At 53.1% G+C, this 18,672-nt stretch overlaps 1 protein-coding gene across 1 annotated transcript in view; it reads left to right on the top strand.

Annotated features, from left to right (window-relative positions):
• PNPLA7 (patatin like phospholipase domain containing 7) overlaps positions 1 to 18,672 on the top strand; it is a 97,509-nt gene that overhangs the window by 33,170 nt on the left and 45,667 nt on the right. The window contains 3 exon segments of the mRNA XM_054521298.2: positions 4,349 to 4,483; positions 13,134 to 13,234; positions 13,457 to 13,603. Of these exon segments, the coding sequence (XP_054377273.2) occupies positions 4,349 to 4,483; positions 13,134 to 13,234; positions 13,457 to 13,603 (383 nt within the window).

The following is an 18,672-nucleotide window of genomic DNA, read 5'->3' as shown; positions in this document are numbered from 1 at the left end:
GAGTGGAGTGAGTGAGGATGGAGTGGACAGAGTGGAGTGAGTGAGGATGGAGTGAGCAGAGTGGAGTGAGAGAGGATGGAGTGAGCAGAGTGGAGTGAGAGAGGATGGAGTGAGCAGAGTGGAGTGAGTGAGGATGGAGTGAGTAGAGTGGAGTGAGAGAGGATGGAGTGGACAGAGTGGAGTGAGTGAGGATGGAGTGAGCAGAGTGGAGTGAGAGAGGATGGAGTGAGTAGAGTGGAGTGAGTGAGGATGGAGTGAGTAGAGTGGAGTGAGTGAGGATGGAGTGGACAGAGTGGAGTGAGAGAGGATGGAGTGAGCAGAGTGGAGTGAGTGAGGATGGAGTGGACAGAGTGGAGTGAGTGAGGATGGAGTGAGTAGAGTGGAGTGAGTGAGGATGGAGTGGACAGAGTGGAGTGAGTGAGGATGGAGTGAGCAGAGTGGAGTGAGAGAGGATGGAGTGGACAGAGTGGAGTGAGTGAGGATGGAGTGGACAGAGTGGAGTGAGAGAGGATGGAGTGGACAGAGTGGAGTGAGTGAGGATGGAGTGGACAGAGTGGAGTGAGTGAGGATGGAGTGGACAGAGTGGAGTGAGTGAGGATGGAGTGAGTAGAGTGGAGTGAGTGAGGATGGAGTGAGTAGAGTGGAGTGAGTGAGGATGGAGTGAGTAGAGTGGAGTGAGAGAGGATGGAGTGAGTAGAGTGGAGTGAGAGAGGATGGAGTGGACAGAGTGGAGTGAGTGAGGATGGAGTGAGTAGAGTGGAGTGAGTGAGGATGGAGTGAGTAGAGTGGAGTGAGTGAGGATGGAGTGAGTAGAGTGGAGTGAGTGAGGATGGAGTGAGTAGAGTGGAGTGAGAGAGGATGGAGTGGACAGAGTGGAGTGAGAGAGGATGGAGTGAGTAGAGTGGAGTGGGTGAGGATGGAGTGAGTAGAGTGGAGTGAGTGAGGATGGAGTGAGTAGAGTGGAGTGAGAGAGGATGGAGTGAGTAGAGTGGAGTGAGTGAGGATGGAGTGAGTAGAGTGGAGTGAGAGAGGATGGAGTGAGTAGAGTGGAGTGAGTGAGGATGGAGTGAGTAGAGTGGAGTGAGTGAGGATGGAGTGAGTAGAGTGGAGTGAGAGAGGATGGAGTGGACAGAGTGGAGTGAGTGAGGATGGAGTGAGTAGAGTGGAGTGAGTGAGGATGGAGTGGACAGAGTGGAGTGAGTGAGGATGGAGTGAGTAGAGTGGAGTGAGTGAGGATGGAGTGAGTAGAGTGGAGTGAGTGAGGATGGAGTGAGTAGAGTGGAGTGAGTGAGGATGGAGTGAGTAGAGTGGAGTGAGAGAGGATGGAGTGAGTAGAGTGGAGTGAGTGAGGATGGAGTGAGTAGAGTGGAGTGAGAGAGGATGGAGTGAGTAGAGTGGAGTGAGTGAGGATGGAGTGAGTAGAGTGGAGTGAGTGAGGATGGAGTGAGTAGAGTGGAGTGAGTGAGGATGGAGTGAGTAGAGTGGAGTGAGAGAGGATGGAGTGAGTAGAGTGGAGTGAGAGAGGATGGAGTGAGCAGAGTGGAGTGAGAGAGGATGGAGTGAGTAGAGTGGAGTGAGTGAGGATGGAGTGGACAGAGTGGAGTGAGTGAGGATGGAGTGAGTAGAGTGGAGTGAGTGAGGATGGAGTGAGTAGAGTGGAGTGAGTGAGGATGGAGTGAGTAGAGTGGAGTGAGTGAGGATGGAGTGGACAGAGTGGAGTGAGTGAGGATGGAGTGAGTAGAGTGGAGTGAGTGAGGATGGAGTGAGCAGAGTGGAGTGAGAGAGGATGGAGTGAGCAGAGTGGAGTGAGTGAGGATGGAGTGAGCAGAGTGGAGTGAGTGAGGATGGAGTGAGTAGAGTGGAGTGAGAGAGGATGGAGTGAGCAGAGTGGAGTGAGTGAGGATGGAGTGGACAGAGTGGAGTGAGTGAGGATGGAGTGGACAGAGTGGAGTGAGTGAGGATGGAGTGGACAGAGTGGAGTGAGTGAGGATGGAGTGGACAGAGTGGAGTGAGTGAGGATGGAGTGGACAGAGTGGAGTGAGTGAGGATGGAGTGAGTAGAGTGGAGTGAGTGAGGATGGAGTGGACAGAGTGGAGTGAGTGAGGATGGAGTGGACAGAGTGGAGTGAGTGAGGATGGAGTGGACAGAGTGGAGTGAGTGAGGATGGAGTGGACAGAGTGGAGTGAGAGAGGATGGAGTGAGTAGAGTGGAGTGAGAGAGGATGGAGTGAGTAGAGTGGAGTGAGTGAGGATGGAGTGAGTAGAGTGGAGTGAGAGAGGATGGAGTGAGTAGAGTGGAGTGAGTGAGGATGGAGTGAGTAGAGTGGAGTGAGTGAGGATGGAGTGGACAGAGTGGAGTGAGTGAGGATGGAGTGAGTAGAGTGGAGTGAGTGAGGATGGAGTGGACAGAGTGGAGTGAGTGAGGATGGAGTGGACAGAGTGGAGTGAGTGAGGATGGAGTGGACAGAGTGGAGTGAGTGAGGATGGAGTGGACAGAGTGGAGTGAGAGAGGATGGAGTGAGTAGAGTGGAGTGAGAGAGGATGGAGTGAGTAGAGTGGAGTGAGTGAGGATGGAGTGAGTAGAGTGGAGTGAGTGAGGATGGAGTGGACAGAGTGGAGTGAGTGAGGATGGAGTGAGCAGAGTGGAGTGAGTGAGGATGGAGTGAGTAGAGTGGAGTGAGTGAGGATGGAGTGAGTAGAGTGGAGTGAGAGAGGATGGAGTGAGTAGAGTGGAGTGAGTGAGGATGGAGTGAGCAGAGTGGAGTGAGAGAGGATGGAGTGGACAGAGTGGAGTGAGTGAGGATGGAGTGAGTAGAGTGGAGTGAGTGAGGATGGAGTGAGTAGAGTGGAGTGGGTGAGGATGGAGTGGACAGGGTGGAGTGAGTGAGAGAGGGATGGAGTGAGCAGAGTGGAGTTACTCCTCCACTCATGTGTGCTTGGGAGACCCCATGAGGATCACAGCCACCTTTAAACACAACTCTGGCTGATGTGCTTTTTCCCAGAAATGCATTTTATTTTTATTATTAATATTATTATAATTATTATTATTATTGAGACAAGGTTTTGCTCTGTTGCCCAGTCTGGATGCAGTGGTGTGATATTGGCTCACTGCCATCCCAACGTCACTGGCTCAAAGGATTCTCCTGCATCAGCCTCCTGAGTAGCTTGGTCCACAGGTGCATGCCACCACGCCCAGCTCATTTACTTTTATTTTTAATTTTTTGTAAAGATGGCGTCTCGCTACGTGGTCCAGGCTGATCTTGAACTCCTGGTCTCGAGTGATCCTCCCACCTTGGCCTCCCAAGTTGTTTGGATTACAGGTGTGAGCCACCGCACCTGGCCTCAAAGTGTATTTTAGAGTATGTGTCGTTGCCTGAATGGCATTTCCTTCACTGGATTAGGTCTGTGTGACTTGATGGGGCAGCAGCTGTCCTGGATGGGGTCTTGGCAGAGACCAGGGCTGGGGGGCCTCCTGGGCCTCTGTGGTAAGGACAGTGTCCAGGCGGGGCAGCCTCCTTCAACCTGTGTGGTCGGTGTCGGCAAGGCCAGGCTCCTTCCTCGTTTCACCTGAGGGGCAGATGCAGCCCTGCGTGGCCCACCCCAGGCGAGCCCAGACAGCCGCATCCACCGAGGGGACGCCCTGAGAAAGGGCCTGGCCGGCAGCCCCACCTGGATGGAGTTTGCCTTCAAGGCACTTGGCCCACAGCAGGACAATCAGGGCAGCAAGGCCTTGGAGGGGGGCAGGGGATTAGGGTAGGGATGGGGGCGGGGCGCATGGGGGATTGGGGTAGGGATGGAAGGGGCGGGGAGGAGGGATTGGGGTGGGGAGGGGGATTTCGGGGAAGGGGCTTTGGGGTAGGGAGGGAGGATTTGGGGGAGGGGGTTGGGGTAGGGAGGGAGGATTTGGGGGAGGGGGGATTGAGGTGGGGAGGGGGCATTTGGGGGAGAGGGATTGGGGGGAGGGGGGATTTGGGGGAAGGGGGATAGGGTGGGAGGGGGCATTTGGGGGAGAGGGATTGGGGGGGAGGGGGATTTAGGGGAAGGGGTATGGGGTGGGGAGGGGGATTGGGAGGAGGGGGATGTGGGAGGGGTGATTAGGGCAGGGAGGGGCCAGGGCTAGTCAGAGGCCGGCACTCGCTTGCACTCACCTGCTGGCCTGGCAGATGCAGACGGCCTGGTGGCCCGAGGGCTGGTCCAGAGTGTGTGCAGGTGCGCAGGGCACTGTGGGGCACACCAGCTGCTGCTGCTGTGGGGACCCTGCTCCCCGCGTGGCCCCGAGTGGGCTGCACCAGACGCCAGGGAGTGCGTGCAAACCAAGGTTGCTCACGGCTGCTTCCCCAGCAGATCACGGGGCGGCCGCCCAGCAGCTGCTGGGCCCCTGCTGAAGAGGAGCCACTCCGTCCCCGCGCCTTCCATTCGCAAAGAGATCTTGGACGAGCTGGAGAAGCCCGGGGCAGGTGACCCCGACCCTTCGGCCCCACAAGGTAAAGAACCTCGACGGCTGCCCAGCCAGTGTGACCCACAGGCCCTTGGCATCTGAGACCCAGGCTGAGCTGCACTGACGCCCAGCATCGCCGCCGAGGCGGGCGCCCTCCACTAGAGCCCCACATGCCCAGAGGGGCCCGTGCCTGTCCTCTGGCTCTAGGGTTGAGGCTTGGTGGCCGTCCTGCTGCCCAGAACACCCTGGAACACCCTGGTGTGCTCCTCTGCGTGCCTGCCCTGTCTTACCCTCACCACCGCCAGGGCTAGGCCGGTGCCACCAGATGCCCCGCAGAGCCATGTGCTCGGCCCTTCCCGCCCTCCCTGCGTGGTCCCTCTCCTGCCTTGCGTCCCGGGTCTCTAGCAAGCCTGCCCTTCCTTCCCCAGCGCTGCTGACCTGTGCCTCCCCGCGGGGACCTTTGCTGTAACTGATGTGTAGCAAAACCTCAACAGCCGGGTGACCCGCCCACAGCCCAGCCACAGGGCCCGGGCACCTCAACAGCCGGGTGACCCACCCACAGGGCCCGGGCACCTCAACAGCCGGGTGACCCACCCACAGGGCCCGGGCACCTCAACAGCCGGGTGACCCACCCACAGGGCCCGGGCACCTCAACAGCCGGGTGACCCACCCACAGGGCCCGGGCACCTCAACAGCCGGGTGACCCGCCCACAGCCCAGCCACAGGGCCCGGGCACCTCAACAGCCGGGTGACCCGCCCGCAGCCCAGCCACAGGGCCCGGGCACCTCAACAGCCGGGTGACCCACCCACAGCCCAACCACAGGGCCTGGGCACCTCAACAGCCGGGTGACCCACCCGCAGCCCGGCCACAGGGCCCAGGGCATTTTCAGGGCAGCCTCCAAGTCCATCCTGCCCGGCAGGGCAGCCATGCTCCTGCCGCAGACCTGCCCCCTCCGCCGTCTGCCACCCGGGGGTCACCAGCAAGCTCATCGGCTCCTGCTGTATTCGGTTCCATCTGGGCGTCCCTCTCAGATTGTCTGGTCGTATTCTCTGCCTACTTTCTGCAGGATTCTGGAGTTTGGTTGATTTGTGTTGATTCTTTATGTGCTGTAGGTAGAGATCCCTGGTTAGTTTCACTTTTGGAGATTCTCTTCCCCGTTGTCTCCTTAGTTTTTGTTGGAGATTCTCTTCCCTCTTGTCTTGTTAGTTTCAGTTGTTGGAGATTCTCTTCCCTCTTGTCCATGAGCTGGAAAATGCTGCCACGGGACCCTCACGCAACAGGGACCCTGATGTTCTTTTGTGTAAAGCCAGCCTTTTGCCTTGGCACCTGTGATTTGTGTTTTGGGTCTTATTTATTCTTTTCTTATTCCTGAGTCATAAATAAATTTTCCAAAGACTGTTTTATTTATTTCTGTTTTTTAATTTTTTTTTTTTGAGACAGAGTTTCACTCTTGTTGCCCTGGCTGGAGTGCAATGGCGTGATCTCAGCTCACCGCAACCTCTGCCTCCCAGGTTCGAGTGATTCTCCTGCCTCAGCCTATTTTAGGCACGCGTCACCACACCTGGCTAATTTTGTATTTTTAGTAGAGACCAGGTTTCTCCATGTTGGCCAGGCTGGTCTCAAACTCCCAACCTCAGGTGATCCGCCCACCTCTGCCTCCCAAAGTGCTGGGATTACAGGCCGAGCCACCGCACCTGGCCTCAAAGACTATTTTTATTAGCTTTTAGTTTTGCCTTTCACATAGAGGTCTTTCATTTATCTGTAGTTTATACTGCAAGAATGAGGGAAGAAATTCATCTTTTTCGTACTCTTTATGGTGATAATTTACCCAACACCATTAACAAAACAATCTGTCGTCTCTCTCTTGCTTTTTTTGTGCCATCGGGCATCAGGTATCTGAATCTACATGGATTTTTTTAAGTAACAGCTTTTTTTTTTTTTTTTTTTTTTCAGACAGGGGCTCACTGCGGCCTCAACCCTCTGGGTTCAAGTGATCCTCCCACCTCAGCCTCTTGAGTAGTTGGGACTACAGGCACACCACTGCACTTGGCTTTTTTTTTTTTTTTTGTATTTTCTTTTTATTTTTCTTGTTTCCTATAGAGAGGGTGTCTTGCCATGTTACCCAGGCTGGTTTCAAACTCCTGGGCTCAAGTGATCCTCCTGCCTCAGCCTCCCAAAGTGTTGGGATAACAGGCATGAGCCACTACACCCGGCCCAGTTGTTGTTTATTAACTAGTGATGGTTGTATAATGCACATGCAGGATGCACATTGCAGGTGGACGGTTTGATGACTCCATAAACTGAACTCACTTGTGAACCAGGTAAAGAAACATAAATGAGGCCCTGCAAGCCCCGTTCATGCTCCTGTTGTTACCACCAGCAGCCATGTCTGGTTGTAAAACCTGCTCCCCACCACGGCTGCCTACCACCCCGATGTCTGCCAGCCTAGGTGGGGTTGGCCTGTTTTCCTTTTTAGAAGTGGAGCCGTGTGGTGTGCATTTGCGTTTGGCTTCCCTGCTCCGCGTCCCGTGGGGAAGTCCATCCATGCCGTCATGTGGAGAAGCCTCCCCATCTTCTCGTTGTGGTGCAGGCTTCGCCGTGTGAATGTTTGCCTCTGTGCGTCCACTGCACGAGCGTCTACACGTTTCTGTTGGGGCTGCTGGATCATGGAGTCACGTGTGCTTGGCTCGGGGGTGTAGGGTCCAGCCCTACAGGGCCTTGTGGGTTTCCTCTTCATGTGCGGAGATGAGAGATTGTAGAAAAATAAGACACGAGACTAAGAGATAGTAGGAAGGACAGCTGGGCCCAAGGGCCACTACCACCAGTGCACAGAGTCCGGTAGTGGCCCCGAAGGCCTGGACACACTGCTATTTATTGTATACAAGGCAAGGGGGCAGGGTAAGGAGTGTGAGTCATCTCAAGTGATTGATAAGGTCAAGCAAGTCACGTGTCCACGTGACAAGGGGCCTTTCTCTTTGTGGTAGCTGAAGCAGAGAGGGAGGACAGCAGACGTGAGCATTTCTTCTATGCACTCATCGGAGAGGTCAAAGACTTTAATGCTTTCGCTAATTCTGCTACTGCTATCTTCTAAGAACTTAAGAGAAGCAGCAGGTGTACAGGCGGAATATGAAAGTGGACAAGGAGCGTGACCACCAAAGCACAGCACCACAGGGAGACGTTGAAGCCTCCGGATGACTGCAGGCAGGCCTGGGGAATGTCAGGCCCCCCACAAGAGCTGGTGGAGCAGAGTGCTCGCTAACTCTCCCAGGGAAAGGGAGACTCCCTTTCCCGGTCTGCTAAGTAACGGGTGCCTTCCCAGGCACTGGCGCTACTGCTAGACCAAGGTCTGCTAAGTAACGGGTGCCTTCCAGGCACTGGCGCTACCGCTAGACCAAGGTCTGCTAAGTAACGGGTGCCTTCCAGGCACTGGCACTACTGCTAGACCAAGGTCTGCTAAGTAACAGGTGCCCAGGCACTGGCGCTAACGCTAGACCAAGGTCTGCTAAGTAACGGGTACCTTCCCAGGCACTGGCGCTACCACTAGACCAAAGTCTGCTAAGTAACGGGTGCCTTCCAGGCACTGGCACTACTGCTAGACCAAGGTCTGCTAAGTAACAGGTGCCCAGGCACTGGCGCTAACGCTAGACCAAGGTCTGCTAAGTAACGGGTGTCTTCCCAGGCACTGATGCTACCTCTAGACCAAGGTCTGCTAAGTAACAGGTGCCTTCCCAGGCACTGACGCTACCACTAGACCAAGGTCTGCTAAGTAACGGCTGCCTTCCAGGCACTGGCACTACCGCTAGACCAAGGTCTGCTAAGTAACAGGTGCCCAGGCACTGGCACTACCGCTAGACCAAGGTCTGCTAAGTAACGGGTGCCTGCCCAGGCACTGGCACTACCGCTAGACCAAGGTCTGCTAAGTAACAGGTATCTTCCCAGGCACTGACATTACCGCTAGACCAAGGTCTGCTAAGTAACAGGTGCCCGGGCACTGTCACTACCGCTAGACCAAGGTCTGCTAAGTAACGGGTGTCTTCCCAGGCACTGACGCTACCGCTAGACCAAGGTCTGCTAAGTAACGGGTGTCTTCCCAGGCACTGACGCTACCGCTAGACCAAGGTCTGCTAGGTAACGGGTACCTTCCCAGGCACTGGCGCTACCGCTAGACCAAGGTCTGCTAAGTAACGGCTGCCTTCCAGGCACTGGCACTACCACTAGACCAAGGTCTGCTAAGTAATGGGTGCCTTCCCAGGCACTGGCGCTACCACTAGACCAAGGATCCCTCAAGCGGCCCTTATCTGGGCGTGACAGAGCTCACACTCTTGTCTTCTGGTCGCTTCTCACAATGTCCCTTCAGCTCCTAACTCTGTATGGCCTGGTTTTTCTTTGGTTATAATAATAATACAAAGGTTAATACAGAAAACTAATGATTGATAATATCCATATGTAATCATCTCTATATCCTATTTCGAATATAACTTTCTCTTATCCTAACTATTTTCTTGATTATATTGGAACAGCTTGTGCCTTCAATCTCATGCCTCGGCACCTGGGTGGCTTTCCACCCACATGGGGGCACTGTCTGGTGGCGTTTCAGGCACTGACACCAGCGTCTACTCCTCAACCTCATCCGACTGCTGTGGGGGCTCCATGCCTGTGCTGTGCATCATGGGGCCACAAGCCTCATGTGACTGTTGACACCTAAACTCACTCATGCCAGCTAAACTCATTCGTACCGGCTAAACTCATTCACGCCAGCTAAACTCATTCATGCCAGCTAAACTCATTCATGCCAGCTAAACTCATTCGTACCAGTAAACTCATTCACACCAGCTAAACTCATTCACACCAGCTAAACTCATTCACACCAGCTAAACTCACTCATGCCAGCTAAACTCATTCATGCCAGCTAAACTTATTCGTACCAGCTAAACTTGTTCATACCAGCTAAACTCATTAGTACCAGCTAAACTCATTCATACCAGCTAAATTCATTCACACCAGCTAAACTCATTCACACCAGCTAAACTCATTCGTACCGGCTAAACTCATTCGTACCGGCTAAACTCATTCGTACCGGCTAAACTCATTCACGCCGGCTAAACTCATTCATGCCGGCTAAACTCATTCGTACCAGTAAACTCATTCACACCAGCCAAACTCATTCACACCAGCCAAACTCATTCACACCGGCTAAACTCATTCGTACCGGCTAAACTCATTCACGCCGGCTAAACTCATTCACGCCGGCTAAACTCATTCGTACCGGCTAAACTCATTCGTACCGGCTAAACTCACTCACGCCGGCTAAACTCATTCGTACCGGCTAAACTCATTCGTACCGGCTAAACTCATTCGTACCGGCTAAACTCATTCACACCGGCTAAACTCATTCACACCAACTAAACTCATTCATACCGGCTAAACTCACTCACACCAGCTAAACCCACTCATATCAGCTGAACTCACTCATGCCAGCTGAACTCACTCATGCCAGCTGAACTCACTCGCGCCAGCTAAACTCACTCATGCCAGCTAAACTCACTCATGCCAGCTAAACTCACTAGCGCCAGCTAAACTCACTCATACCAGCTAAACTCACTCACACCAGCTAAACTCACTCATGCCAGCTAAACTCACTCATGCCAGCTAAACTCACTCGCACCAGCTAAACTCACTCGCACCAGCTAAACTCACTCATGCCAGCTAAACTCACTCATGCCAGCCACACTGCAGGTGCTCACTGGCCGCCCATGGTTAGCAGCTACTTCTGGCCCAGCACGTGCTGCTCTCTGTCTTCTGGTGGGCGTGCAGTGGAGCCTGCCTGTGCTCTGATTCTGTCTTCTTGAGCTGTGAGGCCGAGCACCTTTCATGTCCACTTGGATAGCCTTCTTTGTCTTTTGCCCATTTTCCTCTTAGCTTTCATTTTCTTATTAATAGGAATTCTTTATATATTCTCTGTATGATTCCTTTGTCCAGTATGTATATTAAAAATATTTTCTATCACTTTTTACTGTCTTAGTGGTGTCTTTTGATGAATAGGAAATTTTAAACTTAATGGGATCTAATTTATCAATATTTTTCTTTTGTGGTTAATTTTGTGTCCTGTTTAAGAAATCTGTCTGTAAGATTTAACATTTTACCTTTCGTATTATCCATCTAGAATTTATTCTTTTGTAGAAAGTGAGTAGGGGTCAAGATATATCCTTCTCTTTTTTCTTTTTCTTTTTCTTTTTTTTTTTTTTTTTTTTTTGAGACAGAGTCTCGCTCTTGTTGCCCAGGCTGGAATGCAATAGTGCGATCTCAGCTCACTGCAAGCTCCATCTCTGGGGTTCAAGCAATTCTCCTGCCTCAGCCGCCGGGTAGCTGTTATTACAGGCGCCCGCCACCACGCCCAGCTAATTTTTTATATTTTTAGTAGAGATGGGGTTTCACCATGTTGGCCAGGATGGTCTCGATCTCCTGACCTCGTGATCTGCCCGCCTCGTCCTCCCAGAGTGCTGGGATTCCAGGCGTGAGCCGCCGCGCCCGGCCGATACATCCTTTTCTAAATGGCTATCTAGTTGATCCACCACTTTTTCTTTTTCTTTTTCTTTTTTTGAGGTAAGGCCTTGCTCCATGGCCCAGGCTGGGGTGCAGTGGTGAAATCACAACTCACTGCAGCCTCGAACTCTTGAGCTCAAATGATCTGCCCGCCTCAGCCCATGAGGGCTCAAGTGATCCACCCACCTCAGCCTCATGGGTAGCTGGGACCACAGGTGTGGCCCCCACACCTGGCTAGTTTTTTAAATTTTTGTAGATAGAGATGTCTTGCTGTGTTGCCCAGGCTGGTCTTGAATTCCTGGCCTCAAGCGCTGCCTTCACCTCGGCCTCTCAAAGTGCTGGGATTACAGGCATGAGCCGCTGCACCCGGCCCGTTTATTTATGTATTTATTTTTAAGAGGTGCAGTCTCACTGTGTTGTCCGGGCCTCAAACTCCTGGGCTCCAGCCATCCTTCCAGCTTGGCCTCCCGAGCAGCAAGGACCACAGGTGCATACCACCTTGCCTGGCCCCCGCATTTTATTTTATTTATTTATTTTGAGACGGAGTTTTGCTCTTGTCACCCAAGCTGGAGTGCAATGGTGCGATCTCAGCTCACCGCAACCTCTGCCTCCCGGGTTCAAGGGATTCTCCTGCCTCAGCCTCCCGAGGACCTGGGGTAACAGGCATGCGCCACCACGCCCAGCTAATTTTGTATTTTTGGTAGAGACAGGTTTCTCCATGTTGGTCAGGCTGGTCTCGAACTCCCAACCTTAGGCGACCTGCCTGCCTCAGCCTCCCAAAGTGCTGGGACTACAGGTGTGAGAAATTTTATCATTTTAGCTACATGCTTGTTGACGTACAAGGTGTGGTCATTGCACCCCAGTGTTCCCCTATGTGGCTGCGGCCAGGTAAAGGCTGCGCTCCTCTCGCCCACCCCAGAGGGTCAGCCCCAGAGGAAGCACTGGTGACCTTTGTTGCCATAGATTGGTTTCCAGTTTGGATTTTTTAAAAAAACAGCAGGACTTGACGGGGGCATAAGTAACACACAGCACAGTGCACAGGGCTGAAGGGTGCAGCTCCGTGAAACCCGACCAGCGCACCCTCAGCGTAAGCCTCGGAGACACGCGCCCCTTTGCAAGGCCCAGCGCTCCTGGCTGTCCGTGTCTGGCTTCCCAGGGAGGGGCACACGGCTGTGCTCCTGGGCCTGGTTCCTTCCTACAGCACCATGTGGCCACGGCATCTGTGTGGCATGTGTCCACCGTTAGTGTCTGCGTGGTTCCTCTGTATTCCGCTGAGAAATGGGTGTTGCGAATTCCAGTTTGGATGGGAAACCGCAGTGCAGATGACTCGCTCGCATGTGCAGCTGCACGCGCAGGGCTGGGTCTGTGCCTGGAAGTGCATGACCCCGTCATGCAAAATGTGCACCCTTCCTCAGAATCCACAGCAGCTGGTCCAGAGGTCAGATATGCTGTGTGTGTAGTGATGTGTAATGCTGAGGGCGGGCCATAAAAGGGTGCACACTGCTTCATCCCGCTCAGCCCGAGGCTGCCCAAAAGCAGCAACAGGGGAGCTCTTTGGAGGGGGTGTCTCAACCCCCTCCCTCCAAGACGGGGCTGGGACTGCAAAGAGCGAACCTCCGAGACGGGGCTGGGACTGCAAAGAGCGAACCTCCGAGATGGGGCTGGGACTGCAAAGAGCCAAGCCCAAAGCACCAGCGTGACGGCCCAGGGCACCTGTTAGGGGAGCTCACATACAGAGGGCGGCAGCATCCCTGAGATGGACAGCGAGAGAAAGGGTGCTCTACCCAGGGTTGCCCGCAGCGAGCGGTCAGGGTGTGGCACGCATGGCAAGGTTTGAGGAATCTGGCTCAGGGCCAGGGCTGGTTTCCTTCAGTGTTTTAGGCACCGACCGGGCTACCTTTATCAGTGCCCAGAAATGTTGAAGGCACCATGTGGGTTTAAGCTGCGGAGAAAACCTGTAGCTGGTGGGTCACAAAGCCATTGAGGCAGATGCCGAAAGAAAGCAGGATGTGGAGGGATCTCAGGGCCCGACTCCCTCGAGGGAGCTGCCGGGGTCTGTGTGGTTAGACTGCAGAGTGTGCTCAGCCCACACCGCGGATGTTTGTGTCTGTAGCCCAGCGAACCGTGTCCTGAGTGTCCCCTCTGTGTGTAGGGGGCCCAGGCAGTGCCACTTCTGATCTGGGGATGGCATGTGACTGTGCCAGGGTCTTCCTGCACTCGGACGAGCACCCCGGGAGCTCCATGGCCAGCAAGGTAGGCCCTGGCTGTCATTCTCACCCTCCGCTTGGGGCCCTGCCCTCTCTGTGGCTTGCTGGCACATTGGGGGCACCGCCAGCTCTGGTGTCATGTGGCACCTGCAGCTTCAGGAGGCTCAGCCAGCCTTTCTGCACTGTGCGATTTAGACCTGACCACGCCCTTGTGCGGTGTTCCCCAACCACATCCCTTCGAATTGCCGGTATCTCCGTTCTTCTCCAGTCCAGGAAAAGCGTGATGGTTGCAGAGATGCCCTCCACGGTCTCCCACCACTCAGAGAGTCACATAGATGAGACCCTGGCCAGCAGGAAGTCAGATGCCATCTTCAGAGCTGCCAAGAAGGACCTGCTCACCCTGATGAAGCTGGAAGTGAGTGGCCCCGGCGGGCACCTGGCCGTTGTCCCACCCAGGGCGCGTGGCCTCCTCTCTGCCTCTGTCGGGCAGTGGTTCCGGGTGTGGAGGACAGTGGCTGCAAAGGAGGTGCTTTGGGTGGAGTGCAGGCTTAGTTGTCTTTTGGGGTCCCCTTTGGGAAGCTAGCAGCTTGAGATCGCCTTATGTTCAAACTCAAAGCTGAGGCTTTCTGGGACATCAGGGTGTCCCAAAGCTGGACTTTAGAATTCTCATCTATGTTTATATTTAATACAGCAATAATAGTGTCAGATTATTGTAGTATGACATTTTCCCAGCTTCACTTTAATAATTTATTTTTATTACTTTTTAATATTCAATCACCTTAGTTCATCTAGGATTTAATTTCTTACATATGATGGAAAGCTTTTTTTTTTTTTTTTTTCGAGACAGAGTCTTGCTGTATCGTCCAGGCTGGAGTGCAGTGATGTGATCTCGGCTCACTGCAACCTCCACCTCTTGGATTCAAGTGATTCTCCTGCCTCAGCCTCCCGAGTAGCTGGGATACAGGCGCCCACCACCACACCTGGCTAAATTTTGTATTTTTAGTAAAGACGGGGTTTCACCATGTTGGCCAGGCTGGTTTCAAACTCCTGTCCTCAAATGATTTGCCCACCTCAGCCTCCCAGAGTGTTGGGATTACAGGCATGAGCCACCGCGCCAGGCCGATGGAAAGCTTTAAATAGGTAAAAAGATAGCCGTGACAGTGTCGTGAGTTCCCATGCACCGGTCACCCAATTCCGTAATTACCAGTCATGGCTAATCACTTTACAGCTGTACTCCTAGTCCCTCCCCCAGTTATTTTCCGTCTCAAAAATCTCCAGCACGATATAATTTCAATCATTCCTCTCTAACGGTTACGGACTCCTTTTGAGCCATCACCACAGTGTTGCTCTGCAAGTGAAATGTTAAAAAGCTGCGATTGCTCACCCACCCAGTGTGTTCCTGGACCCCTGACTGTGTCATGAGTGGTTCTCAGTGGTTTCTTGTTGTACAGATCAGGATCTGAGTTAGGGCCATACACTGCAGTTGGCTGATCTATCTCTTAAATCTGCTTTTCTGGCCAGGAGTGGTGGCTCATGCCTGTAATCCTAGCACTTTGGGAGGCCGAGGCAGGTGGATCACCTGAGGTCAGGAGTCCGAGACCAGCCTGACCAACATGGTGAAACTGTTTCTACTAAAGATGCAAAAATTAGCTGGGCGTGATGGCACGTGCCTGTAATCCCAGCTACTTGGGAGGCTGAGGCAGGAGAATTGCTTGAACCTGGGAGGCGGATGTTGCAGTGAGCCAAGATTGCGCCACCACACTCCAGCCTGGGCAACAAGAGTGAAACTCTGTCTCAAAGGAAAAAAAAAAATCTCTCCTCTTCTTCTTCTTCCTTCTTCCTTCTTCTTCTCTTCTTCTTCTTCCTTCCTCTTCCTCTTCCTTTCTTTTTTCTTTCTTCCTTTCTTCTTTCTTCCTTCTTCCTTCTTCTTCTTCCTTCTTCTTCTTCCTTCTTCTTTCTTCCTCTTCCTCTTCCTTTCTTTTTTCTTTCTTCTTCCTTTCTTCTTCTTCTTTCTTCTTCATTCTTCCTTCTTCTTCCTTCTTCTTCTTCCTTCTTCTTTCTTCTTCTTGCTTCTTCCTTCTTCTTCCTTCTTCTTCCTTCTTCTTTCTTCTTCCTTCTTCTTTCTTCTTTCTTCTTTCTTCTTCTTCTTTCTTCCTCTTCCTTTCTTTTTTCTTTCTTCTTCCTTTCTTCTTTCTTCCTCTTTTTTCTTTCTTCCTCTTCTTTCTTCTTCTTTCTTCTTCCTTCTTCTTTCTTCTTTCTTCCTTCTTCCTCCTTCTTCTCTTCTTCTTCTTCTTTTTTCCTCTTCCTCTTCCTTTCTTTTTTCTTTCTTCTTCCTTTCTTCTTCTTCTTTCTTCTTCCTTCTTCCTTCTTCTTTCTTCTTCTTCTTGCTTCTTCCTTCTTCTTCCTTCTTCTTCTTCCTTCTTCCTTCTTCTTCTTCCTTCTTCCTTCTTTCTTCTTTCTTCCTTCTTCCTTCTTCTTCTTCCTTCTTTCTTCTTTCTTCCTCTTCCTTTCTTTTTTCTTTCTTCTTCCTTTCTTCTTCTTTCTTCTTTTTTTCTTTCTTCCTCTTCTTTCTTCTTCTTTCTTCTTCCTTCTTCTTTCTTCTTCTTCTTCTTTCTTCTTCTTTCTTCTTCTTTCTTCTTGCTTCTTCTTCCTTCTTCTTCCTTTTTCCTTCTTCTTCCTTCTTCTTCCTTCCTTCTTCTTCCTTCTTCTTTCTCTTCCTTCTTCTTTCTTCTTCTTTCTTCTTCTTCTTCTTGCTTCTTCTTTCTTCCTTCTTCCTTCTTCCTTCTTGTTCTTCCTTCTTCTTCCTTCTTCTTCCTTCTTCTTCCTTCTTCTTTCTTCTTCTCCTTCTTTCTTCTTCTTGCTTCTTCCTTCTTCCTTCTTTTTCCTTCTTCCTTCTTCCTTCTCCCTTCTTCTTTCTACTTCTTTCTTCTTTCTTCTTCTCTCTTCTTTCTTCTTCTTTCTTCTTTTTCTTTCTTCTTCTTCTTCTTTTCTTCTTCTTCCTTCTTCTTCTTCCTCTTCCCCTTCCTTCCCCTTCTTTCTTCCTTCTACTTCTCCTTCTTTCTTCCCCCCTCTTCTCCTTCTTTCTTCCCCTTCTCTTTCTTCCTTCCCCTTCTTTCTTCCCTCCCCTTCTCCTTCTTCCCTCCCCTTCTCCTTCTTCCCTCCCCTTCTCCTTCTTCCCTCCCCTTCTCCTTCTTCCTTCCCCTTCTCCCTCCTCCTTCTCCCTCCTCTTTCTCCTTCTCCCTCCTCCTTCTCCTTCTCCCTCCTCCCTCCTCCTTCTTCCTCCTCCTTCTCCTTCCTTCTTCTCCTTCCCCCTCCTCATTCTCCTTCTTTCTTCCTTCTCCTTCTCCCTCCTCCTTCCCTCTTCCTCCTCCTTCCTTCTTCTTTTTTGGAGACAGTGTCTCACTTTGTCATCCAGCCTGGAGTGCAGTGGTGCCATCTCAGTTCACTGCAACCTCCACTTCCTGGGCTCAAGTGATCCTCCCACCTCAGCCTCCTGAGTAGTTGGAACCACAGGCTCACTACCACATCTGGCTGAGTTTTGTATTTTTAGTACAGATGGGGTTTTGCCATGTTTCCCAGGCTGGTCTTGAACTCCTAGCCTCTAGTGATCCACCTGCCTTGGCCTCCAAAAATTCTGGGATTACAGGCGTGAGCCACTGTACCCAGCCAGTCTTCTCTCTCTTTAAACAACTTTTTAATTATGGGAAAATTCAAAACTATATAGAATAGATGGAATAGTATGTGAAGGTGAGTACCTAGCATCCCTCATAGTAACGATCACACCACAGCCCACCTTGTTTTCTCTGCACCCCTTCCGTACTGCCCAGGTGCCCCCCCTTGAAGCAAATCCCATCATCATAACACGTCACTGGTGGATATTTCAGGATTCATCTCTAACCACAATACTCTTATCATTTCTGAATACTTAACAGTAATCCTTAAAATGGCCAAATGGCTTCAGTCGTGCGGTCAGTGCCCCCCTGTCCAGCGGCCTCATCCGTGTCACCGTGGCCAGCTCCCACGTCCCTCGCATCCCCTGCGTCCCTCTCATCCCACGCGTCCCCCTCGTCCCCCTCGTCCCCCGCGTCCCCCGCGTCCCCCGCGTCCCCCACGTCCCCCTCGTTCCCCCTCGTCCCCCTCGTCCCCCGCGTCCCCCGCGTCCCCCTCGTCCCCCTCGTCCCCCGCTTCCCCCTCGTCCCCCTCGTCCCCCTCGTCCCCCGCGTCCCTCTCGTCCCCCGCGTCCCCCTCGTCTCCCACGTCCTCCTCGTCCCCCTCGTCTCCCACGTCCCCCTCGTCCCCTGCATCCCCCGCGTCCCCCTCGTCCCCCGCGTCCCCCGCATCCCCCTCGTCCCCCTCGTCCCCCTCGTCCCCCGCGTCCCCCTCATCCCCCGCGTCCCCCACGTCCCCCACGTCCCCCTCATCCACTGCGCCCCCCTCGTTCCCCGCCTCCCCGTCTCCCATGTCCCCCACATCCCCCTCGTCCCCCTCGTCCCCCGCGTCCCCCTTGTCCCCCGCGTCCCCCTCGTCCCCCTCGTCCCCCGCGTCCCCCTCATCCCCCTCGTCCCCCTCGTCTCCCACGTCCCTCTCGTCCCCCGCGTCCCCCTCGTCTCCCACATCCTCCTTGTCCCCCTCGTCTCCCACATCCTCCTCGTCCCCCTCGTCCCCCTTGTCCCCTGTGTCCCCCTCGTCCGCCTCGTCCCCCTCATCCCCCTCATCCCCCTCATCTCCCTCATCTCCCTCATCCTCTGTGTCCCCCTCGTCTCCCACGTCCCCCTCATCTCCCGAAGGCTCTGACTTTTCTTAGCACAGCTGCTTTCCTCAGGGAGGCTGCTTTCTTCTGAAGAACCTCCCACGGCTCCTCGGGCTGACAATGCGCCCTGGGGCGGTGCGGCCTCTCCGTCAGCGGCCGTCCTCTGCCTGAGAGCTGGATACGTGGCTGCTCAGATTCTTCTCATCCTCCTCCACCTCTTTCTCCCTCCTGTTTGACAAACTTGTGGCGACATGTGATGTCATTTCTCTTTTGGGGGGGAACTGCCTTCACCCCCTTCACCGTCAGGGTGTGGGAAGTTTAATGGTTTGTTTTTCGATCATTTTCCAAAGGTGCTGGGTGGGGTTTCTTATTTTTATTTCATCATCACTGTGGACTGGGGGTTTACACACCTGATGTTTCAAACCTTCGTGGGTGTGGTGCCCGCAGACGCTCCCTCACCCTTGGTTTGCCCCAGGGCATCTCCACAGGCTCTGGGTCCACTGCAACCTCTGCCTCCTGGGTTCGAGTGTGTTGGACACTCCCGGGTCACCTCTGGGAGCTCCCAGATTCCAGAGTCCTCGTGCCCTGGAGGGCGTCGTTCTGTAGGTGGAGTGGAGAAGGTGTCCCACTGCTGGCTATGCCAGCGCCACTTATAAAGAAATCACCCTTTCTCCCTGAAATGACATCCTCTCTCTCTTACGTAAATTCACAAAAATATGAGTGTCTGTTTCTGC

This window comes from Pongo abelii, chromosome 13 (genome assembly GCF_028885655.2).
Source record: "Pongo abelii isolate AG06213 chromosome 13, NHGRI_mPonAbe1-v2.0_pri, whole genome shotgun sequence".
In the NCBI taxonomy this organism is placed as follows: domain Eukaryota; kingdom Metazoa; phylum Chordata; class Mammalia; order Primates; family Hominidae; genus Pongo; species Pongo abelii.
Note: the sequence above shows the minus strand (reverse complement) of the source record. Positions and strands in the feature narration are given on the sequence as shown.